Source organism: Barbus barbus, assembly GCF_936440315.1.
Source record: "Barbus barbus genome assembly, chromosome: 6".
NCBI lineage: Eukaryota > Metazoa > Chordata > Actinopteri > Cypriniformes > Cyprinidae > Barbus > Barbus barbus.
Window position 1 is genome coordinate 1,735,376 of NC_136734.1, and position 25,976 is coordinate 1,761,351.

The 25,976-nt window shown below is 37.1% G+C and overlaps 2 protein-coding genes across 3 annotated transcripts in view; both read right to left on the bottom strand.

The window, feature by feature from the left end:
• The window catches only part of LOC306871756 (phosphatidylinositol-3,5-bisphosphate 3-phosphatase MTMR4-like), a 72,644-nt gene extending 48,416 nt beyond the window's left edge, over positions 1–24,228 (bottom strand). Inside the window, exons 1-2 of one of the 2 annotated variants that reach the window (XM_079419893.1) lie at positions 24,169–24,228; positions 12,876–12,981 (exon numbers count right to left, since the gene is read on the bottom strand). In XM_079419893.1, the coding sequence (XP_079276019.1) occupies positions 12,876–12,878 (3 nt within the window). In that variant the 5' untranslated portion in view covers positions 12,879–12,981; positions 24,169–24,228. Of the gene's footprint in view, positions 1–12,875; positions 12,982–17,935; positions 17,981–24,168 lie in introns of those variants that run through there. The other variant, XM_079419894.1, reaches the window with a different exon arrangement.
• LOC306871768 (zinc finger BED domain-containing protein 4-like) lies at positions 8,461–11,833 on the bottom strand. Its single transcript, XM_079419913.1, has 4 exons — positions 10,309–11,833; positions 9,961–10,174; positions 9,715–9,855; positions 8,461–9,453 (listed from the first exon to the last, which is right to left on the bottom strand). Exons 1-4 carry the CDS (start codon positions 10,600–10,602, stop codon positions 9,326–9,328), a joined length of 777 nt encoding a protein of 258 aa, XP_079276039.1. The 5' UTR covers positions 10,603–11,833; the 3' UTR covers positions 8,461–9,325.
• Positions 24,229–25,976: the final 1,748 nt, after the last annotated feature.

Sequence of the window (25,976 nt, forward strand, 5' to 3'; positions counted from 1 at the left end):
GACTGAGATGGGAAATAAAGACAACTACTGCATCAGGATCACCAGCTGCACAACGCTGAACGAGCCACAATGAAGAACAGGGTTATTATAGTTAGCTAAAATGAAAACCATAATAAAATAAAATAAAATAAATGTTAACTGAAAAAAAAAACATTTCAGCTATTTGCCAAAGCAACATTTCTTCTTTTACTTTGGTTTACCATGATATACTAAAATAAATAAAATTAAAACTGAAATAAAAATTATGTAGCCTATTAAAAAGTACAAAAAGCAATAAAAATAAACTTCACAAATGTAAATGAAAACACAATATAAAAACAAAATATGATGCAAAATATTAATAAAAACGGGAATATTATCTTAATTATACTAAAATAGGACTGACTCATTCCATGTACACATACATCTTAATATATTAAATTAAATATTTAAATTAAATTAAATAAAAATGAGAAATCTATAAAAAAAAAAAAATTGTTTTTATAAAACTACAAAACTAGCCTACTAAAAAAAAAAAAAAAAATACTAAAGACGAATTAATATAAGTTTTATTTATATACAATTTTTTTATATACATATGTATGTATGTATTTGTGTGTGTGTATACATACACACACACACACAAATACTGCATGTATTTATATTATTTATTTGCTACATATAGTTTTGTACTAATATTTATGTATTCATTTTTATGAACACTTTTTATATTTTATGTAATTCATTTTATATTTACATTTATGCATTTGGCAGACACTTTTATCCTCTGACTATAACGTAAATATTTTAATCAGGAATCAAACCCATGACCTTGACCTACAGCTATTTACATTTTAAAGCAAAATATATATTTTTTTAATATTCATGCTTTATTTAAAAATGGGTATAGGCTCATTTCCTCAATTCAATTATTCGATTATTTTCTCAATGCATCAGATTTAAAAATGCATTAGATATACATATTAAATCAGGTGCTCCTCATCAGGTTAATGTTTCCTTGCTGTGAGTTCTGTCTGCCGAAGCTCTGCGATGCTGCATGGCTGCAGTGGGGGGGGGGGGACGCATCAGCGCGCTTCAGTCACGACGGGCGAGAGACACTGACACACAGAGAGAGAGAAAGAAAGAAAGAAAGAGAGGGGATCCGCAGCGGCTCCAGTGACACAGCATTCTTCAGAGTCTCCTCCCTCCCTCCCTCCCTCACGGGCTCCATTGTAACCTGCTGAGAGACACTCGCTCCGCAGTTTCCCAGCATGCATCGCTGTCTGCACTAAAGGACGTGCTGTACCTCGCCGTCCGTCTCTAGGAGAGACTCCACAGCATTCAGAGCGTGAAGAACGTGCCACGATGTGCCGCTATACCCCACCGTGACGTCATTCCCAGCATGCACAACATTTCATGTCCACCTCACCCCAACCTTTCATGTCTGCACATACTGAATAAAATGTTAAATTCACACTTTCAACCACATGGAAAAAGCTGCTTTTGTTCCATCATAAAGTGAGCAAAAGGGTACATTTTAAACCAATTTCCCACTTTTAAACTTCTAAACATTTTTAGGTTCTTTTACTTGATTTTTTTTATTCATTTTGTTTTATAATTCTCTTAATTTTCTGAACTGAGGTCAAAGTGTTCAAATAGTTCTGCAAATATTTGAGATTTTTATATTTACATATAAAAGGACAGATTTTAGTTGATTTTTATTGAGAAGCTTGTTCAATGTATAATAAAATCACAAAATAATATAAATAAAAATAATTTATAAAAAAAAACACGCAGAACTCAGGTCAGCTCAATTATTCTACACAGCCTTTATATATACACATATACATATATACACATACATACACACACATATATACACATATATATATATATATATATTAGGATAAGACTTAATTTTTCCTTAATTTTATTCTATTATTGTTCTCTATTTTATCTCAAGAAATCTTGCTTTAAAAGGTGCTATATAAAATAAAGTTATTTAAAAAAAGAAATAAAAAGAACTACATTCTTATATTCTCATGGAATAAAGTCCCCTTTTCTTGTTTACATTTGTAGCATATATCAGGAATATTCCTGCCGTGAGTCGTGACAGACAGGAAGTACAGACAGGAAGAGTCCCAGCACATGACAATGAATGATTTAAGCTCTTTATCTAAAGTCACGACTCTCTCTCTCCTCATACCCGGCCAAAATACAGATGCACCATCAGCATCTAACTGTGCAACATGTAAAATAAAATATTCATTTTTAAACTAAATGCATTATTTAAAATCAAACATAAATTTTCAACAAAAATACAATGAAAATACACATTTAATGTAATTTTAAAACTGTACACTATATCTTTTAGAAATAAATAAATATATATTATATAAATAAAATCTTTCATAAACCAACTACAAATATTTAAATTGAAAGGGGTCATGAACTGCCTTTTTTATTTCATACTGTTCCCTGAGGTCTTGCTCTCCTCTTTTATAATGTTATATTTACATTTAGTCATTTAGCAGACGCTTTTATCCAACGTGACTTACAAATGAGGACATTAGAAGCAATCAAAATTAACAAAAGAGCAATGATATGCATGATCTTGGTTAGCTTAACGCAGTACACATAACAAGGTTTGTTTGCTTTGTTAATTGTATAATAAATAAAAAGAAAACAAATAGATAGAATACAAAAACATTAGAAAAGCTAATGTTAGTTTTTTTTTTAAACAGTAGAATTAGAATAGAGTGCTAGAGTTAGAGGGTCAAATAAAGATGGAAGAGATTCTTGAAGATGGTTAAGGACTGAGTTGGGCAGGAGGGAACGGTTCATGTAAAAGTCTGTGAAAGTGATTTTGTGCCTCTTTGGGGTGAACAACAAAGCAACGTTCATTTGCAGAACGCAAGCTTCTAGAGAACATATAAATATGCACATAATTAACAAGACTTATACATAAGATTTAGACTTGTAAAGTAAACGTCCACTGCTATGACTGGCTACGAATGTATAAATACTCAGTACTTATCAAGCGATCTGTAATAACAGACAAAGCAATAGTGAGACATGATAAAAACAGCTGCTACTCAAACACGTGTGTCGAGACATTGCTGTTGAATCCAATAGTCGGCACAGCATCGTCTTTTAGTTTCAATCTTTCTGAAAATCCAGTGTCGATTTGTGTCTTGTTTAAAAAAAGAGTCTGTGGTAAAATTAAGTGAACAAACGACCAGGTTCTTACTGACGCGATCTGGAACTTATTCAAAATGAAGTTTATTCCAGGCAAGGAAGGAAGGCAATGCAAAGACTGTGTTTTTCCATAACTTGGTCCTGCACAGCGTCTTGTTATCCTCGGAGTCGTAAACCTGTGTTCGCCTCTCTCTTTATTTACCTACTACATGCATAAATCAGTGGGCGGGGCTAGAGGCGGGATTTCATCACACTATGACGTCATAAGTGACATTCCAAAAGATGTCATTTTAGCAGCTTGCCTTCAATATAAGCTGCTTTTAGATTAACAAAAAAGTTTTGAGTTCTGAAACTTACAGGATGTTTTTTAGTATGACCCCCAAATGACCCCTTATATATGTCAAAAGATCAAGGCAATTTTGATTGATCAATTCATGACCTCTTTAATACAGTGTCAAAACAGCACAACACACACCTCACGTCTCTCACACACACACACGTCGCTCCCCTGAAACAGCTGTGCACGTCACACAAATGCATGACACAGGGCCATAAAGAAGGAAATCCTACAACCACACCACAAACAACTCACTCGGTTTAACTACATGAGCCATTAGAACACAGTCTACAGTAAACAACCACTGTCAAACATTCATTAATATACAACAACATCAAACATTGATTCAGGTAATACATAATGATAAGTTAAGACGACAAGCACCTGATCGTTACTGTACTTAATGACTCTACGTGAGCAGAAAGAGTGAAACAAACACAACTGTATGTAGAGAAATATTTAACGCAATTCCCGCAGGGGCGGGGCTAGGGCTGGCCACCCCTCTCACAACTGCTGTTTCTGTCAGTTTTTCTCTTGGCAAGAAGTGCATTTATTCAGTCGCAGACGTTTCAGACGTGCCCTCCAGCTTCACTTCAGCGCCAGCCAAACGAGCGCAGAAACAGTACTGTGCTCACAGTGGTACGCCGGCGCACGCTGTAGCCTGTATATTTTCATATCAAAGCGCGAAATAAACTACGTGCATGCAATGTCATGGTCACTTAGTCATGAAAAGGGCGATTAAAGCTGCCTTAAAACTGTGCGTGCATGTAATATATTTTATGAGTCACATTTAAAAACATGTCTCTGAAATGGTTTTCAAAACTTTCAGCACTGTCTCCCTCATCTAACACACCCGATTCAACTCGGCAGCTCATTAATAGAGACCTGAAGTGGGTCAGAAATGGTAAAAAGATTTGAGAGAAAATATGATGCATGTCAGATCCCTGTCACGTTCAGCAGCAGCTCTTAAAGAAATAACAGCCAAAATAACCTAATAACCAGCTGCTGAGATGTCTATTAATCAAAAGGACAAAGAAAAAAAAAAAAAAGAGAGAAAAAAAAAGAGAACTTTTTAAGGATAAGCTTTAAGGATTCATCTATATTTAATTTAGAATTTAGTGTTTGATAACTTCACCTTCTGTATATTTCTACTGAAGGGCACAGGTAAATATGACATTTATTATAATGGGTTTAAGTGAAGATTGTTTCAAGTTCACTTAAATTAGAAGTTATTTTTTTAAGGTCTAATAAATGTTAAAATTGATAGCTCTCAATTATACACTAATGTTAAAAGGCTATAGTCAATGGTTAAATATTGGGGGGGGGGGGCAATTTTATAGAGAAATCAGTGTTGGTATCAGTGATTCCGGCCTTCAGTCATAAAAAAGATGCCATTAAACAAATATTAAAAAATATATTGTCTTTATGTTGTTTGTACATTAATTTGAAGACTGAATGTGGAATTATTGCAATATAAAAGTATATTTAAAAACTTTAATGTTAGGTGGGATTAATCACGATTAATCACAATTAATTTCAGAAAAATGTGATCAATTAGCTCATTTTTAATCGATTGACAGCACTTATATATATATATATATATATTGAGAAATTCTATTAAATTTTATAATTTTATATTAGGAAATTAAATACATTAATTAAAATGTTAACAAATATAGAAAACAAATAAAAAAATAACACTTTTCTGTTTTTATAAAAAAAAAATAGTAAATATACACCTCTTGCAATACTTTCATTGTTGGCTATATAACGAACGATTCATGTAGATCTAAATTTCCTGATTTCCCTGTAACTGAGTCTTCAAGTGTTTGCCTGAAGCTCCTTGAGCCATAAAACAGCTCAGCCCATAGGATGGATATAGGTGAGCTCAGAGACATCCTGACATCATGCGAGACGGTGTCTGGCCCCACCTTCACTCGGCCCATTATTCACAGACAAAAACAAGGAAAAAAGATCCTCATTGTCGTCTGTGAGTGAAAGGGAATGAAACAGAAACAGACTGTTTAAGTCGATTGTTTTCTGGGTGTGTGTGAATGAATGTAGAGACACACAGACACACCTGCTGGAAAACTCACCTCTCACAAATCAACTGGACTAAACTGGACTGAACTTGAAATGACTTTGGAAAAAGATACAGAATTGTAACTCAAATATCAATTTCATATACGTAGAATTAATTTTAAACAAAATTCATATTACTGCTGTAAGTGTATTTGTTAACAATAAATTATTTTTATATATGAATTACCAATAAGATGTCACATGAGAACAGAAGATACTGAACACTAAATACTATTAAATCAATTTAATAATCAACTTAATTGAAATTTAAGATACTGTGAAACAATCCTGTAAATTAAATAAAAATAAACATTTTTTAAAATTAATTTCAAAAATACAAAAGCACATACAAATTTATTAAAACCTACGATACAATTTAAAATAAAACAAAGTTAATTTAGCATAATAAAGCTAAAATATTAATAAAAACTATAATAACAACAATAAAATAACTGATGTGTATTATATATATTTCTTTTAAAAAATGAGCCAAAAGAAGATGATCAGATTTACAAGACAGAAAACAAAACAGAACAACTTTGGTAATGGTGTTGGCCTAGTGCATTTTCTAGTCATAAAATCATCTTCCTGTCCTTCCAATTCAAATTACAGGTACTATTGAACTTCCTGTCTGCCATGGCCAATTCAATTCAAACTCACACTGGAAGGAGTCAAAAATACTGATTATTATGGGTGACCCTGGAGCACAAAAGCAGTCATCAGTAGCACGGGTATATTTGTAGCAATAGCAATACATTGTATGGGTCAAAATTATACATTTCTCTTTTATGCCAAAAGTCATTTGAATATTAAGTAAAGATCATGTTTCATGAAGATATTTTTGTAAATTTCCTACTGTAAATGTATCAAAACTTCATTTTTGATTAGTAATATGCATTGCTAAGGACTTAATTTGGACAACTTTAAAGCTGATTTTCTCAATATTTAGATTGTTGCACCCTCAGATTCCAGATTTTCAAATAGTTGTATCTCAGCCAAATATTGTCCTATCCTAACAAACCATATATCAATGGAAAGATTATTTAGTCAGCTTTCAGATGTATATCAACTCCAGGGTGACATAACAGCTCAGATAATGAATGGTTAAGAATGGAAACATGCAAACCACAATTTCTACAATCAATTTGCTCAACAGAAAACTCTCAGGAGACTGTAGAAACACTTTTACAACAAAAACAGAAGTTGCTTTACCAAATGGAGTCTCAAAAGAACCACCAATAAGAAAAACAGCTCAAATGATCACATTCAGAACACCTTCACAGGAACATTTCCCAGCCACTTTGCTCCGCAGACAATTACAGACGCTACACAATATGAGCCGCGGCCGCAACGGGCCAGTGAGAAGCATTGACTGCGTCCACTCAGCCAGAACACTGGCCATCAGTTCCCATCCAATCACACACCAATTACTCATCACAGCGCTTCTGAAAACTAATGTAAGACTTTAAAGACCTTTTTCTGCACACATATGCCACTACTGAGTAATACCCCAAAAAGTGTAATAAATAAATGAAATACACCGGGACTCTTATTTTGAAATATTTATGCTTTACTATATCCAGCTGTTCATTCAAAAGATGGGAAAAATGTAGGAACCAAAACACCAATAATAACAAAATGAGAGATTTTTTTTATCAAACAAGCCCAAAATACACTGGGACTCTTATGAAATGTCTATGCTTTACTACTTCTACACTCTTAAAAATAAAGGTGCTTCAAAAGGTTCTTCAAGCGATGCCATAGAAGAACCATTCAGTCAAAGGTTCTTCAAAGAACCATCTCTTGCTTACCTTTTTATGATATGAAGAACCTAATTCACCACAAAGAACCTATAGTGAAACAGAAAGGTTCTGCGGATGTTAAAGGTTCTTTATGGAACCGTTTAGACAAAAAGGTTCTTCTATGGCATCGTGAGGCACCTTTATTTTTAAGAGTGTAGCTGCTCATTCAAAAACATGAGACATAAAATATGCATCTTACGACCATCTGCAACATATTATAATATAAAAAAACAAACATCAATCCATCAAAGGTGCATCATAAGCAATCGTTAGGCATAAATGCACAATATTCACTAATTGCAAACTGTTAGATGTGCAACAGCGCCATGTTTTGACTTTGAAATAAGCAGAGCTCACATGTATTTAAATGAATCGCAGCCTTTCGAAACTTGTCCAAAAATCTGTACAACGTTGTCTATTTTTCCATCCTCACATTCAAGACCTCTTAAAAAATAAAGACTGTTGTTACACTATTTAAGACTTCGTATGAGCAAATTTAAGACTCTTTAAGGACCGGCAGAAAGCAGGAAAAGAGCACCTGCAGAGCTCCGGTTCTGGTTTAGTGTAAATGAGATGAGAAGATGGTTTCTGGGAAGGGTTTCTGAGCAGCTGTTGGACGGACCGCAGTGCAGAACTGACCCGACGGTGGTTGATTTACTCTTACGAGGTTTATGAACGGTCCTGAGGAGGACGAGGCACAGGCTGTGCTTTGTTTACAGAGAGCGCTAAGTGTTTAATGAGTGTCGAGGGACGTGTTCATTCGCTCAGAGCGACACATCATCATGGAAAACCCACGGCTTCACACTCCGCTGCTCTCACACTCTGAGTCTTTAAAGTGTGATTGAAGCTCAAATCAGCAGCACAAAAAACATACAGAACATGAATCAACCTTCAATTATAAAGTTTGTCATTTAGTTTTGACATTTTTATTTTTTACTAATAAATGCACCAGTGTTATTTTAGCATCACGTGTTATACTTTTTGTTAATATTTTGAAAAAGATTGTTTACTTTTTGATAATATATTTCTATATGTTTTCACATTCATTTTAATTTAAGTTTTAGTAATTGTGCTTTTTGTCATTTTTGTTAGGTTCTTAAAAACTTCTATATAGCAGTTTTAATTAGGGATGTCCCAATCAGGTTTTTTTGCCCTCGAGTCCGAGTCATTTGATTTTGAGTATCTACTGTTACCGAGTCCCGATCCGATACTTCTATAATACATTAAAAAAAAAGAATAAAGAAGAGCGAAGAAACAGATCCAGGATGTTCCTTATTTTTTATTTAATTCACCTTATTTTAACATTTAACAAACAGAGCACTTCTGTGAGGTAGCTTGAACAATCAAGTAATAAATAACAAATTCTTCACTTTTGGACTTTAGTGCAACAGTAAATATATAAAAAAAGTCTAATATAAAAACAAATAGCACCTCAACTTAAAATACCCGGCAGGCATGTAAACAAATAAATAACGAAAAGTGCCACAGTGTTTGCAAAGCCAGTAATGTGCTTTTAGGAACTGCACTCCTAACTCTTACTGTCATCACAGTAGTAAGTTTCACAGAAGGAAATGTATGTTTTTCTTAATGAAAACTAACAGCTCTACGTTGTCAGGTTTGAGCCGGTTTCTGTTCTCATCAAGGACGTTTGCAACGGCACTAAAAAGTCTCTCACTGTCCACAGAGCTGCAGGGGGCACTGAGATACTGGGTTGCAACAGCAGCCATAGAGGGAAACTGATCAGCATGTTCTTTCCAGTACTGAAGTGGGTCGCTTTTCTTAGGGGGGTTTTTTTCTGAGAGGTAGGTCTGCACTTGAGTTTCTGCTGATGTGGTACTCACGGACCATCCCTGTGACTGCCTCTCTTGTAAGATTTCCTCAAAGGCGATGTCCAGGCTGCTACATGCTTCATGATGTGGTGCCTTGCTCACTGGCTCTGCTGCAGCCTCATTTTCCTCTGGCACTGCACTGACAGCCCTCCTCCCCTCTGTCTTTGCCACCTCCTGGATAAGCTGTTCCTTTGCAAGCAACAGGTTGGCTGACTTTGTGAAAAAGCTAGAAACAGATAAAAGTAACACAATTCAAAACAATAAGACAAGAGACACCACATAGCACAGCTCTTCAGTTAGGCAACTGCCTACACATGTACTCAATTAATAAACAATAAAAAAAAAAAATCAAACCTTAACTAAATTACCCAAAACTAAATTAAAAAGGAAGTAAAAAATAAAATGGCTTAATACTGGTGTCTGGTGATGACTTGACTTTATATAAACATGATGCACAAAAGGTGCATTTTAATTTTACTATACTTGCCCATCTTTGTATCTGGGATGTAGAAGAGTGGCTCAGTTTCAACATCAGCAAAGCGCTTCTCCGCTGCCTCCAGCAGAGTCCTCTTCATTGTTTTTATTCCCTGGTCATCATCATCCTCCGGAGACAGAATACGTCTGAGCACTAATGAGTGAATGATTGACTTAATGAATGCATGGGTTTATAGTTTGTTTCAAACAACATCAATAAATGTTACAGTATAAAGTAATAAATAAAAATACAAATGACCTGTTATGGCAGGGATCACATCAGCTGCAGTCTCCCTGCTCGCATCCCTGGTCAGCTCTTCAAAGGGGGATAGCACAACAGCAGTCTTATTCATCAGCTCCCACTGGTGAGCTGTCAGTGTTGCTGGTAGAGTGCGTTCAGCTGCAAAGACACTAAGAGCACGTGTTTGTTGCAGTAGGCTCTTCAGCATGTAGAGGCTGCTGTTCCATCGTGTCTGCACATAAGAGAACATGATTCACTTTATTTTTGTGCAAATTAGGTGCAGAGCACGTAATGCATTAGTGGCTTACTAAATCAAGTGTATGGGAAATAGAAATACATTAAAGAATGTTACGAGAGGAATCTCACCTGTACATCTTGCTGTAGGCGCTTGATATCCATATTTAGGTCCATCTGTATGTCTTCTAGTCGAGAGTAGGCCAACGGGGAGTGTTTAAAATGGTCTACAATCTTCCTTGCGTTGGCCACGCTGCGCTGAGACAGCAGGCCCTCATGCACACAGAGCTGACAGGAATGGGCGACACAGCCCACACTCGGCACGCCCATATCCCTCATAGCTTTCTTCATATTTGCCGCGTTGTCACGCAAAATTACGTAGACCCGTTGCTTGTCTATTCCCCAGTTGTTTAGCATCTTTTCCATCGATTGCTGGATGCACTCTGCGGTGTGCGATCCGTGAAATTCCTGGACATGTAGGGTCGCACGGCGTAAAACAAAACTGAGGTCGATCCATTGTGCGGTAAGGCTTAGTAGACATGGGAGCTACGGACGAACTCCAGATATCTGTGGTGAACGAAACATGGGGTACATCTGATAACAGGACAAGTAGTTTGTCAGAAATCTTCTTATAAAGGGCTGGCAGAGCTTTGAAACAGTGGCGAGACGGCATTTCAAATCGAGGTTCTACGTGCTCCAAGAAATCCAGGGTTCTCTACAAAGGCGCTCATTGCGATCGTTTGTGCTATCTTGGCTGTGATGTCCTGCGCCTTCGCGCTGTCACGGGGCATTTTTTCTCTCCTCTTCAAACTCTTCTGCAGCGTGAGCTGACTCGTCTTCGGCTGGGTTGCCTGGGTAAACTCGCTGTATTGTGTCGGGTGTTTGTTTTTGGGGTGCCGTATCAGGTTTGTGGTGTTAAATGTAGCCTTTTTCTTTCCACCTCTTGCAATCCCAAGTTTACATATCTCACAGTTTGCTATGGCAATGCTGTTGTCATCAACTTTATAATACCTCCAGACCGCAGACATACTCGCGCTTTCCGCTTCAAGCTGCTTCCGTATTCTACTTTGCCAGCATTTAACCAATAGCGTCTCTGCAACAAAGTGATGTCATGCCGCACGCGTTGCTGTTTCTGTGTGGAGTCAAGAGGTCTAACTCTGTGCCACCGCATAACTATAGATGTGTTAAAAAATAATGAGAATATATATACATATATATCCGAGTCCTGATCGGGAGGTAACGTCCGATTCCGATCGAGTCTGAAACCACGTGATCGGATCTGGACATCCCTAGTTTTAATATAACTTATTTTACAGTTTTAATAATTTATTTATTTGCTTTAGTTGTAGTTAAGCTAAACAAATGATAAATGGTGCCTTGGCAACCAGTTGTAATGAAAAAAAAAACTTTTTGTAATTTATATTGGTTTAGTTGATGTTAATTTTATTTAACATTTTATTTTTTATGGCTTTAATTTTAGTTAACGATACTTTTTGATAAACTGATCAAAATGAAATGAGTTTATGATTAAAACAAACACTGCTGATGGGCTCAAAAAAACAATGTAATTCAAAAGAAAAGCTTTCATACCCCACTGACAGATTTGTTCTTGCTCTCATCATAAACTCACTTCATTTAGATCAATTTATCAGAAAACAAGACTTCTTATCTGATATCATTCTGCTTCTCAAGTAAATGTATCTTGATTTAAGGAGGTTTATATATTTGTGCTAGAAAACAAGACAAATACTGAGCAAGATATTCTTTTTTTCAGTACATGCAACATGTAATGCCACGACTATGAATTTAAGACTTTCTGCTCCTCTGCTTAAGGCCTTTATTTGTAAATGGGTGACTTTTTAAGACCTGCAGAATATATGATCATGTCAAAACATACTAAAACTACAGCCAAACATGGTCTAGATTCCTCTAATGCTGACACAGCTTAGTAAGAGATGATTGTTCATTGAGCCTAAACATTTGGGGAACTTTTGCAGTAAAATGTTGGCCTCAGAGACTCAAATAACTTTTGCTCAACAGGTCAGATAATTAACCTCATACTGGTATTTTGCAGCAAAAAGGTTTCCAATAAAACTCCAAGTCAATCTATCCATCAGTGTTTAAGAGGCATCAGCATTCCCCGAGCTTTCTTCAGACATATACATGCAAACATCAAAGAACTTGCCAACATCTGTTCACCCTTGCAAGGTAGTTTTATTGGGAAAGTCTACTCTGGAAGAGCAGAACGTGAAAAACAGGAAGAGAGCGGATTGCAAACCATCATGACGGTTAATAACACGGAGTCACGACAAACACATGAAGCACAACATGCGATCTAAAGACAGTCTCTGATCTGCCAATAATGAAAGGATTGTTTCATAAAGGTGATAGAAGTCGTCTTGGCTTGCTCTTCCAGCCGGAGGGCATTTCTTTAGCATGCACTGAGCCAAAGAGACCACAGCGCTGAACACACACCGTACACTCAGGGTGGTTTATTAGATTTGAAGCACACAAAATGTATCTAACCAAATAAAGCGTTGGTTATCCTCAGGTAACCCTCAGTCAGCAAAAGCACAGTAAATTACAAAAAGTTGCCTGAATCTCACAAAAACAGTTCTAAAATGTCATATTTCTATCCCAGATTAAAAGAAAAAGCAAGTTACTGCACTGTGACACACATTAACTCGCCCCAGACTCACCATTTTCTCAGCAGATGTGCTTTGATTTAGTCTCGGCTACAGCTCCGCCAGCTCTCCTCACCGTGATGGGTCTCGCAACTCAGTGACAGCTCACGAGACACACAGTCTGCAAGAAAACAGATCAGAAATCAGCCAATGTAAAATATAGTGATGCCAACTGTTCACTAAACCATTCAACACATGAGCATCAGTGAGGTCAGATGGGGAACGAATTAAATGTCAAAAAGAACAGAAGTCTATTAAAAATAGAAATCTTTTGTAACAATATAAGTCTTTACCCTCCCTTTTTTTTTTATCAATTTAACACATCCTTGCTGAATAAGAGTATTCATTTCTTTAAAACAAAAAAAAAACTGACCCCAAACCTTTTATGCATAAAAGAATCAAAGTATAACAATTTATAAAAAAATATATAAAGTGGCAAAAACTGTTTCAATATTGATAATAAATCAGCATATTAGAATGATTTCTGAAAGATCATGTGACACTGAAGACTGGGGGAGTGATGCTGAAAATCCAGCTTCGCATCACAAAAATAAATTATATTTTAAAGTTTATTAAAACAGAAAACCATCATTTTAAACTGTAAAATATTTCACAAAATTAAATTTTTTCCTGTATTTTTACTCAAATAAATGTATCCATAATGAGCAGAAAATACTTCTTTAAGAAAAACTAAAGAAAAAACTCTTCTTGAAAAAATCTTACTGATCCCAAACCTTTGAACAGTGTTGTATGCATGCATGTACGTGTGTGTGTATATACACACACACATACACACATATACACACACACACACCATACATTTTGCTGCAGGATGACAAAACACATGCAAAATAAATAATAAAAAAAGCTGCAAAATATGCTACTTGAAAACTAACCCGTTTTTGAATGCAAAAGTGCATTTTACAAAAATGCCTCCCTAAAAACGTGTCCAACTGGTGAACACAAAATTATGCTGGCCTTTCTGAAGACCAGTCCAGTCAGCCGAAAAGTTGACCTCAAAAATATGTTGTGTGCATGTATCTTATTTCTGTTATTGCTCATGCAAGCAGCTATGACACACATCAGTGTTGTATAATTAAGTGATATTAGTGTTCAGTTCTGCTCAGATCAAAAGTCTTTCTCAACTCTTTCACTGGAATGTTCAGCATTTGTGTTTTTCCTGCTCAGAGTCCAAATGCTTGCAAAATTTGATAGAAAAATGTTGAGTCTAAGACATAGTTGAGCAAACAAGTCCGAACACACACCAATAGGAAAGGAAACACATTCAGGTTATCAGTGCAGTCTGTCACTGTCAGGTGCTCTTAACACACACACAGAGAAAGAGGCAGTTTAATGATCCAGTGTAAAGCACAGTGTGTGTATGTGCTCGTGAACACACCCATGGAGTTCTCCTCACCCCGTGCTGCTCTCACCCACTGAAACGACCTTGATCTCCAGCTACAAGCTGACTAATAGGATGAGCTTTGATTTACAGGAAAAGGAAAGTGAAAACACCACAGGAGCCAATAGCTCATGGGAAACACACAGATCACCAACCACGTGCACTCACACTTGTTGACTGGGATTCCTAACAAAACATCCACTAAAAAAGTTGCAATTAAAGTTTTGTAAAGAAATTCATACAAAAGGCACAGGTTATATTTCTATGTATATGTGTGTCTGTGTGTGTGTGTGTATACAGTCCCCTCCATAAGTACTGGAACAGTAAAGACATTTGCAAATATGATTAAAAGATGAATATGAGACAAAACTACAGAATGTCACATTTTATTATTAGCCGTTTCAACACATACATGTTTTACCAAATAAAAAGAACAGCACTTTTAGAGTTCATCCACTCATTGATGAGAGCATAAGTATTGGGACAGCTGAACATAAGGCAGATATAAAAGATTAAAAGCTATTATTTAGTTGCAGATCCCTTGCACACAATCACAGCAGTGAGTCTGTGACCCATAGACATCACCAGACTCTTGCTCTCATCCTTTGAAAGACTTTTCCCAGCCTTTAATGCAGCCAATTCCAATTGTTGCTTGTTTTGGGGAGTTTCTGCCTTTACTCTCCTCTTCAGCTGCTGAAATTCATGTTCAATCAGATTTAAATCTGGAGATTGACTTAGGCAATCTAACACTTTCCATTTCTTCTTTATAAATTCCTTGACTGAACTGGCAGGGTGTTTTGGGTCATTGTCCTGATGCAATATGAAGCACTTCCCAATGAATCTGGTGGCATTTTCTTGAATATTGGTAGGCAAGATGGTTTTGTACCCTTCCAAATTCATTCTGCTACTGTCATCATACATTAAGTCATCAGTAAAGTTGAGAGGGCCTGTTCCAGAGACAGCCATGCATGCCCATGCCATGACACCACCTCCACCATGCTTTACAGATGAGGCTGTATGCTTGGGATCATTGCAGTTCCCTTTTTTTCTCCACATTTTTGCTTTCCCATCACTTAGATAAAGGTTCATCTTTGTCTCATCGGTCCATAAACACAGCTCCAAAACTCTTCTGGCTCACCTTTGTGCTTTTTTGCAAACTCTAATCTTGTCTTTCTATTTTTGGTGCTGGTCAGAGGTTTGTATCTTGCTGTGTAGCATCTGTAATTCTGTGTCAAAGTCTCCTGAGGACAGTAGATTGTCAGAGCATCACCCCAGCTTTCTGGAAGTTGCTGGTGATTTTACAAACACGTCTTTTAGGATTCATTTTCACAGCTTTTATGATTTGTCTATCAATCAACTACTGTTGTTTTCTCAGCCGATCAGGCAGTTGTTGGTTGCTGGCGTTGCTGGTGGTTTCCAAACTCTTGATTTCTCCATGACCTTTGTTTTTGCTAGAGCTCTAACTGACTTCCTCTTTTCTTTTAGCATCCAAACTGCTTGCTTTTCTCTAAAAGTCAGCTCCCTCATCTTCATCCTGGTTTGTGTGTGTCATCATCGAATGCAGGATTCAGAATACAGAAGTAATGGATATAACTGATACGACACATTCCCTGCTTTTAATATCTGAAGAATGAATGCAACAGCACACAGCTGATCACTTAGAAAGACCTGAGAGGCAACTGTTCCAATACTTATGCTCACATCAGATAGAGGGATGAAACTCTAAAAGTGCTGAACTTCTTAGCTGGTAAAACATCTATGTGTTGAATCACCCAATAATAAAATGTGACATTCTGTAGTTTTGTCTCATATTCATCTTTTAATCATATTTGTAAATGTCTTGACTCCACAGCCAATAGAACAATTTTGTCTTTACTGTCCCTTTTGGAAGGCACTGTAATATTTTATATATATTTATTTATTTATTGCGACGAGTCGGCTGCCTCCCCCCTTATTATCATCACCACCCCGTCCCGTATTCGCCGCCCTTCACCAGGCTCCCGACAGGAGTGGGTGTGTGAGAGAGGAGGGGCGCTGAAACAGCCAGGGCTGGCGGTGTATGATGAGGCGCACCTGATGTGAATAGAGCCTCATCACCGCCGCTGTTTAAATGCCGAGCGCGCCTCTCCTCGAGAGACCGATCTCTTCTCCGTGCATGCACGCTGGTGTCCTCGTGGGTCCAGGAAGGGAGCGTTGAGAGGATTCCCGCACCGCTAAAGACGGGAGCTGCCGAACCCGCAGTCCGGATAGCGCCGAGCACCCGTGAGACGGCTGACGGGCCAGGATGCCGGGCCGTCGAATCCCCCGGAAGTGCCGAGGACAGACGTTGGACGAAGCCGCCGCCACTCGCGCCCCGGACCCGAGAGGGGAGCGCGTGCCGCCACCGGACTCCGCCCCTTACCTGGACCCTTCCCTTCCAAACACTGCCTCCCTTCACGAACCCCGCAGCACGACGAGGACACCAGATCCCCTGTTTATTTTGGACACTTTTACCCCCTTTTGGACACTTTCTTTGATTATTTTGTTTAATAAAAACCTCTCCGAGGCTTAATGCCACATCCACTGTGTCTGTCGTTTGCTCCTCCCACCACAATATACACACATATATACACACACATTTTATATATATATATATATATATACACACTATTTAAACAAAAGCTTTTATTTTGAATGCGATTAATATATGTGTGTGTGTGAGAGAGTATACATACACACACACAAAAATTGTATATAAAATTTAAATTATATAATATTTAAACAAATACACATTTACTAGAGATGCACACATGTATATAAATATATCATTTTAATTTATATACATTTAATTTTATTTGAATATATAATTTTATATATTCCTTTTTATCTATTATATTTTTCAGCAATATATGTACGTTTATGTACACTACAACTATGTACACATACATACTGTATATTTAAAGACAATTTACATGTGTATGATGGATTTTAATGCAGGACGACATGATACGTGTAAACATACAGTAAAATAAACTCTGAAAACTAAATGGCTGGGCAAGAAAAAAGATCTACTCTCAAGACAAGTAAAAAAACCTTATTGTTGAACTTGAGATCAATTAAATGGCCATTCTTATACACACACTCTGAAAAAAAGTTTCCACAAATGTCACTTTTGTACCTTTTCAAAAGGGTCTAATCTGTACCATTTGGTCACTAATATGTACTTTTAAAGTACTAATATGCGCCCTTTAGGAGTAAATATAGGGTAAAAAAATGAAAGGCCCCGCCCCGGTGACAGCTTTTCTTAGGGTTTCGTTTCAAACATGACAGCTCGACCTGAATGCAAGAGGGCAGCCTTTACCCACCATACAAGGCTGCTGCAGTCAGAGATTCATTTGAAACACACCCTCTGATTTTGTTCCACTACTGCATACACTCACTCAGCACAAACTCTCATGAGACACGTCAAAGATATCAGAAATACTTCTCACGTTCCATCTTATGGCATTTAAAAAGAGAGGAGGAACTGTTTAACTCGCGTCTGAAGCCACACTGTAACACTTGCTGAAAGTTCTAAACTTCCGAGAGCGCTACAAATGTAACGAGCGCAACATTCCATTCGCGCGCAACAGCGTGTCAGTGAACGAAACGCTCATTCTCAGAGGAAACACGACTAAAGAAGTTCAGCTCTTACCTGAGCGCGTCTGTCTGTCTGTCTGTGTGCGTGGCTTCACGCTACGATCACGCCTATCCACACTCACACACAAAGCGCGCGAAGTGGGCGGAGCCTCTGGGCATGTTGTACGTGACCGCGCTGCTCTTTTGCGTGTCTCAGCACAGGCATAGCGCGCACGTTTCCATCGCTGTCTTCTAAACAAACGTTCAACGCATGCGCGTCCACATAGCAGTGTATACGAGCATCTATATCAGCAGAGCACATAGCAAAGAAGCGCTCGCTGCGTTTTGTTTGCATGTAACGCCCCCACCCGCGATACATTTCACTATCACAATAGAGTTTCCACTGCACTGGAATGACCTGGAGAAAACTGCAAGCGGAAGCCGAAGCCATTTATTATTTATAAAGGTCATTTACTCATTCATTTAAATTGATGATAAAAATAAATAATAATAATAATAATAATGTGACTAATAATAATCAATTACTATTACAACTGGGCAAATTAATAAAATTATTACAACTAGACAAAAAAATATATGTACACACACTCATAACTTTTTGCCCAATTGCTGTTTTTTTATGAAATTAAATGAATGAGTAAATGACTTTAAGCTTCTGATGTGGTGCTGGACTGTGCCTATGATTTTGTTCATTATTATGCCCATAATACTATAGAAAAACCGAAATACCATTTTCTTGTAATACATACTCCATTAATCATTATTTTATTTACAACTTCAAAAAAATTGTATACAATTTATACTTTATTATACTGTATATTGAAAAAATTACACCTTCATAACGATTACACAGTTATATTGGAGTCAAGAAACCAGTTGAACAGAGTATATGATCCGTTAAATGTATTAATTTAACATTAATTTAATGTAATTAATTATTAATTGTGCACTTTATGGGAACCAAAGAAAAAATTTGCAACTAAAAAACAAATGAATACTTTAATTTGAAAAGCCCTTTTCTCTTTGGATTACAAGCCAAAAACGGCTGCTATTTCAATCTAGGAAGCACATTTTTCCTGATCTTTCCATTTGTTCCAGGATAGCTGTTTATACATTAAAGACTAACATGCAGAAAGCCGACAAAGCTAAATATTTAGCACTTATATTTATGAATCAATGATAATATGAACATAAATATTCTATATCAGCGTTTATTGCACTTGTTATCTAACCATGTTACACACAAACTTCCCCATAGTTTCCAAGCCTCCAAACACGGCACAAAACGCCTTTTATGGCAGTAACATACGCTGCAGTCATCAGGCAAATGCTTTACGACGGGACTTCCGTGAGAGTCTCACCTGTGAGGTGATGGAGGAAGTGAAAAGAAAGTGAAAGTGTGTTTTCTATGTTTAGCCTCCATGAACTTTCCATTCCCCACAAAATTCCTCACAACTACTTTCTGCAGCACTTGGGAAACTTTATTTGGTGCCAATATTTCACAGGCTTTTCAACAAGACCGCTAACACAAGAGCAATATGTTTTAAGACTGATTCTTTTTGTAAATCTGAACCTCGCATCAGGAGTAACTGTGCATCTGAACCTGAGGAGTTGCCACACACCTCCAGAACAGCAAAGCCTTGTGTAAATGAAGAGATCCGCATTCCCACATCCGCACCCACACAGGTCCAAACACGCCAGTCCTTATCCGACTTCACACAGCACACACGGAGCTATTCTACATGCATTTCAGAAATCACTCAACAACTCAAATGATAGATTGATAGATAGAAATGTGACTTAATACCCCAACATATGAATCCGCAAAACTCTAAGGCTGCTATTACATTTAAATGCATAGAAAGCCCTTTATATTGTGTAAGAAAAATATGAAATGCGACACTACAAAGATTCGGCCAAAGTTGCTGTGACTTATTTCCAATGCAACTAAATATACACTCAATTAGGTTTGATTTTTGACACTTTGTTGTAAAAAACCTTGGGGACCTATGTTATAAAAACAACATGTTGTTTCCAGAATTCATTTCATTTTTTACTGTACTATTGCTACACTCTTAAAAATAAAGGTTCTTCATTGGCATTAATGGTTCCACATAGAACTTTTAACATCAATGGAACCTTTTCATTCCAAAAAAGGCTCTTTACAGTGGAAAAAGGGTCTTTAGATTATTAAAATGTCCTTCACACCAAGAAAAAAAAATGGTTGCTCACTGAAAGGTTCTTTGGGGAAGCAAAACTGATTCTTCTATGGCATTGCTGCCTAAACACCCTTTTGGAACATTTATTTTTAAGAGTACAACATCAGATTATGAAACTGGTTGTGTGTGTCCTCAACATACTTTTGTTGAAGAACTTGCTACTGCTCTACTGTGCTTGAACGGTCTGAGCTTTAGTTCAATCACTGAGAACATTTGGCAACAAAACAAAGCAGTTTTATTCCTGCCGATACATTTATCCAGTGGCCAGGCCCGCGAAGTGGAGAAAACTACAACCAACTTCCACACAACACTGCACACGCTCCAAACATCACAAAACCGACATCAAAATCCTTCATGAGGAAAACACTAGACACAATCTAGAATCTGTTTCCAGGTCAAAGCGAAGGGGACGGCGAACTCGAACTCAGGTCGACCCACCCATGACCTCGCTGACCTCTAGACACTCGTCAAGCTCAATCTCAACTCAAAACACAGATACAAACACTGTCGTCATCAACAGAGCAAATTCAATACACTGAAATCGTCTGTCTGGGACAATTGGATTTGGTGAGCCTGCGTTTAGCGTAGATGACAATCTGATCTCATTTATTTCCCTTCAGATGAAAACCGCATCTGTGCTGATCTTATGAACGGAGATTGGTGAGAGGGAATTAAAAACCACAGCAGGGCCAATATAAATACATTAAAAACTATGATATTAATGAGAAATCGAATCTTTTCTATTTGTTTAGGAGAGAGGCACTACCAACTGAACTTTGGATTTTTTGAATGAAATGTGAATGCATGGCACGTAGACATCAGAATATACTAGGATTTGTTCACAAGATCTGATTTTTAGACAGACTGTTCAAATTTATCTGTGGCTGGGTCTGATTTAACCAGATTACAAACCACCTGGAAAAGTTGGCTGTCATTTAAAAATCAGAATTCATGTTTTTTCTTTTATCAGACAAAGTGAAAGTAAAAATAGTAAAGAAAAGTAAAAATGAATTTTAGTTTGAGATTTTTGAACAATTAAGGCAATAACGACTTGGTTGGTTGACAACCATCCAGAACACCAAAGCAACGCACTGCCAGCCATGTGACAAAAAAAAAAAAAAAAAAAAAAAAAAAGTTTAAATAGCTACAAATTTCCCTTTAAAAGCTGTTGTTTTTTGTGTTTCTAGGCAGAATTGGATTTAAATTCCTCGGCTTGTCGCATCAGTATCACTTCTCTACACCAAAAAAAGAAAGTTTCACTTCTATATTCGCCTGAAATTTGCTTTGAGGTTCACCTAAAACTCAATAGAAAATATAAACAAGCTCATCTACTATATAAACAAACATTTGATCTCGCTCTAGCGTAGTAATCCCTTATTTTACATGTCAAAGTTCAATATGCACAAATCTGAAAGAGTTTCATCAATCATCATCTAGTTCGCTCTACTTATCATTCCAGAGATATGAAGAAGCAGTTATACACAAACACAACATGTCAAAGTGCAGGAGCGGAGAGGTAAAAGTATGAAGAAGCAATAAAACAAACTAACTCAAGCCTCTGAGACGTGCTCATGTTTGTGTACAAAATGTGCCGTTACTCTTAAAGGAATAGTTTACCCTAAAATGAAATTTCGCTGAAAATGTCCTCACTCTCAGGCCATCTGAGATGTAGATGAGTTTGTTTCTTCATCAGATTTGGAGAAATGTAGCATCACATCACTTGCTCACCAGTGGATGCTCTGCAGTGAATGGGTGCCGTCAGAATGAGAGTGCAAACAGCTGATAAAAACATCACAATAATCCACACCACTCCAGTCCATCAGTTAACATCTGGAGAAGACAAAAACTGCGTATTTGTAAGAAATAAATCCATCATAAAGACGTTTTAACTTCAAACCTTTGCTTCCTGCTAAAATATGAGTCCATAATCCTTAATAATGCTTCCTCCAGCGAAAACATCGTCTGAATCAGGAGAGAAATCGGCACAGATCAAGCACCACTTAGCTAAAACAGTTAATATGGGTGGATTTAGATGTGAGAAGAACAGGAGATTGGAGCAAGCATTATTATGGATTATGAACCATAATAACTGGAAGCAACAGTTTGAGGTTAAAAATGTCCTAATGAGAAGACAAAATAATAGATGTTAACTGATGGACTGGAGTGGTGTGGATTATTGTGATGTTTTTATCAGCTGTTTGGACTCTCATTCTGACGGCACTCACTTTATTCACTTTTTAAATGAAACTGACGGTCAATTAACACACTTTATCACCAAAAAGACATCTTTAAAACTTTGTAACCAGCTTAAGATTGACTGTTTCCCTTCCACTTAGTCACAAGGTAAGCCATGGCACTCATAGCTAGAACATCAAGCTTTCTAACAGGAGATAATGCTAAATTTAAAACTATTATTAAAGAGATCATAAACATACTGTCACGGCTACAGAGACCTAGATTCAGAGCGGTGCAGGGGTAGTCATGAGGCTATTTAAAGAGCAGTCTGACCTGTAACATGAGCATGAGCCATCAATTAGACATTTCACCTAAAGCACCGGGACGGATCGCTGAGCTTCCCAGGCTGAGGAATGAGAACGGGATCCGGTGGGTTTGAACAGGAGCCAATCACTGGTGCTCACTGGTAGACCTCGCCGATTATAATCAAATAGAACCGGAGCAATTATTCTCCATTAGAGATATGAAACGCTTTTGCAAACTACGTTCGATTAGCTGCAGGGCACAAGCTGTCTGTTTCATATGTAACTGAAGAAGGACAAATAAATCCACCAGTAAGGCACAGCAAACACAAGGATTTACACTGAAAGCATTCAGCAGACGCCCTTAACCGGAGCAGTTTACAAAAAAAAAAAAAAGTGCTTAAATGTCACACATGAGACTGTTGTGATCAACAGATGTCAAGCAAGCACTGTAGTATGACATCTGCTAGAAAAATAAATTAATTCAACACAAATTCACTCAGATATACAGATATACCAAAGCTTGAAGTCAGACCTTTATTTAAAATGAAACAAAAAAATGGCAATATTTACCATGCATGCATTTCTAGAACATTATTTTTCCCTTTTTTACAAAAAAACAAAACAAAAAACTATTTTAACAAATAACAAACCATATATATATATATATATATATATATATATATATATATATATATATATATATATATATATATAATATTAATAATAACAATAATAATTAACAATAAAATTCCTTGCAAGAAGTGTTATGAGTGTAATGTAATAATGTAATTGTAAATAATGCTATGTAATACCAAGATTTTTACTATGCATGCATGGCATATGTTGTTTCTTTTTTCTTTACTATAGAAAAGTCTTATAGGCATCTTACATAACACCAGCAATTCAGATGTGTGAGGAATATTGAAAACAAAACTAACCTAACCCACCTTACAAAGCCACATACAACATTCAGGAAGATCAAGGCACCTTATTACACAACGCCTGTGAATTCATTTAAAAAGTGTGTATACTGAAATACTGCATGAGTGTGTATACTGAAATACTCAATATTTAAATACAGTTCATCAACATACTCTCCAAATGTGACTTTCCAGCAGTTCACCCAGACGGTGGTCTTTGATCTCCCTCTGTCTGTCTGTGTCTGTGTGTGTGTGTGTCTGTGTGTGTCTGTGTCTGTGTGTGTCTGTGTGTGTGTGTGTGTGTGTGTGTGTGTGTGTGTGTGTCTGTGTGTGTGTGTGTGTGTGTGTGTGTGTGTCTGTCTGTGTCTGTCTGTGTGTGTCTGTCTGTGTGTGTCTGTCTGTCTGTCTGTGTGTGTGTGTGTCTGTCTGTCTGTCTGTGTGTGTGTGTGTGTCTGTGTGTGTCTGTGTGTGTCTGTGTGTTTAGTATGGGTGGAGGATTTTACAGCCTGTAGAACATCCCAGCTGGTCAATACAAACACATGGTCGGCAGAAACCACGCTAAATCATGCGTATTTAGTTTATACAACAATCCGACTAAGGTAACCGCAAACACATTAAAAAATAATCAAGTTATATAAACAGAAAATGAAATGTGATCAAGACACTCACTGTGAAAGAATCAGCTGACACAACGGTGACTCAGTAGAGTGCACTACTTCCGCATTCACTGGCGATGACCTATACGCCAGCCAATCACGATAGAGCGTGTCCCTAGAGTTGACCAATGGCGAGGCAGAATCCGCCGCGTACTAGACGTCCAACAGCCAATGGAGAGCTACGGTGGGTTAGCGCCTCAAACAACAGGACGCCTGAATGCCGCGAGCACGCCCACATGCGAACCAATCAGGGCGAGGCTGAGGCGGAGCGGGAGGGGGAGGTTTGAGCCAATAGAAAATCACAGCGCGGCACTAAGGGACCACGTGGTTCGCGGCGCGTCGTGCAAGGCTTGGTTTTAAAGAGACGGAGCGCGTATGTGAAACAAGTTTAAAGCAAAAAAGTGTTTAAGTAGTCTTAAATCTCATATATTTTATATAGATGTATTCAGGTATAAAACAAAATATATGGTACTGATTACCATATATAGCCTACACAACAAAATACCATTGTACTTACACTGTATTTCAAAGAATACCATGGTAAAGGACCCCAAAATATAATTTCACTCATGTACCAAGTCTAATATACAATGGTGACAATGTGTATTTATGCACAAGAGCATGAATGATTAATCCGACTCTTCAGCTGAGTGTCTGGATTTAATCAATCCGTGCAACTGCTCAAGAGGTTTCAAGGGTTTAACAGATTTATGTCACATTATCAGAGTAAAATATTGATTTCAATACATAATAGAATGTCAGTGAAATTTGTAAGATGCAATACAAAGGACTGCGGATCGTGAACATATTGTACATATTGTATTGTGCATTTTGTTGCATTGTTTTGTATAATATACTTATTATTAAAATGAAGTGAAATTCAAATGTAATGCAAATGAATATGACTGCATCAGTGATGCAGAGAATACAAGAATGATATAACATGATGCTGTACACTTGTAGTTTATCCTAAACAAGTCCAGCTGATCATTAACAGTGAGCAAACACATCTGAAGACAAGAGGCCATCGATTATCTGCCTCATTAACACAACATTAAGACGTGAAGTTCAGCTGATACGGTATCGTGCGGTTTACCTATCCTGATCTAATCTAGCTCACATGTCTTTATAGCTGGGTGCGTAGAGCTTGGGCTATTTCTGAGCTGGCTTTCGTCTTTAATCACAGATTGGCCTCCTGACATCAGCACTCAGCAGATACTGTGGTGCCGCCCCGACCCCGACCACATCCAGGAGCCAATACTCCATCAGTTCCTCCAGATGGGATCTGATTCATCCTCCGATGAGCTGGAATAGATCTGAGGAGAACCTGCCACATCTTTGCATTCAGATGATCCTCGTATGTTCATCTGCACTGCAAAAAAATGACTTTTTTTCAAACTTTTGTCTTGTTTTCCAGTACAAACATTTTTTAAATCAAGAGATATTTAATGAGATGCATAATGGCATAAGATATTAAGTCTTGCTTGCTGAAAAATTATTAAAATTATGTGGGTTTTTGCTTACAATAATTAAAAAAAGGTCAGAAAAATCTAGCTTTCCCCTTTTTTCTGACCCTATAGCAGATGTTTGTTCTTGTTTTAAGCATCATTTCACTTCATTTTGACAGATCGCTCAGAAGTCACTTTGCATCTCAAGTAAATGTATCTTGATTTAAGGATGTTTAGATATTTTTACTGCAAAACAAGACAAAATATTGAGGCAGAAAATCATTTTCTGCAAAATATACAAAACATACAGAAAATCTACAGAATAATATATTGCTTAAGGAATTGTCACTTTTTAATTTAAAAATATATGACA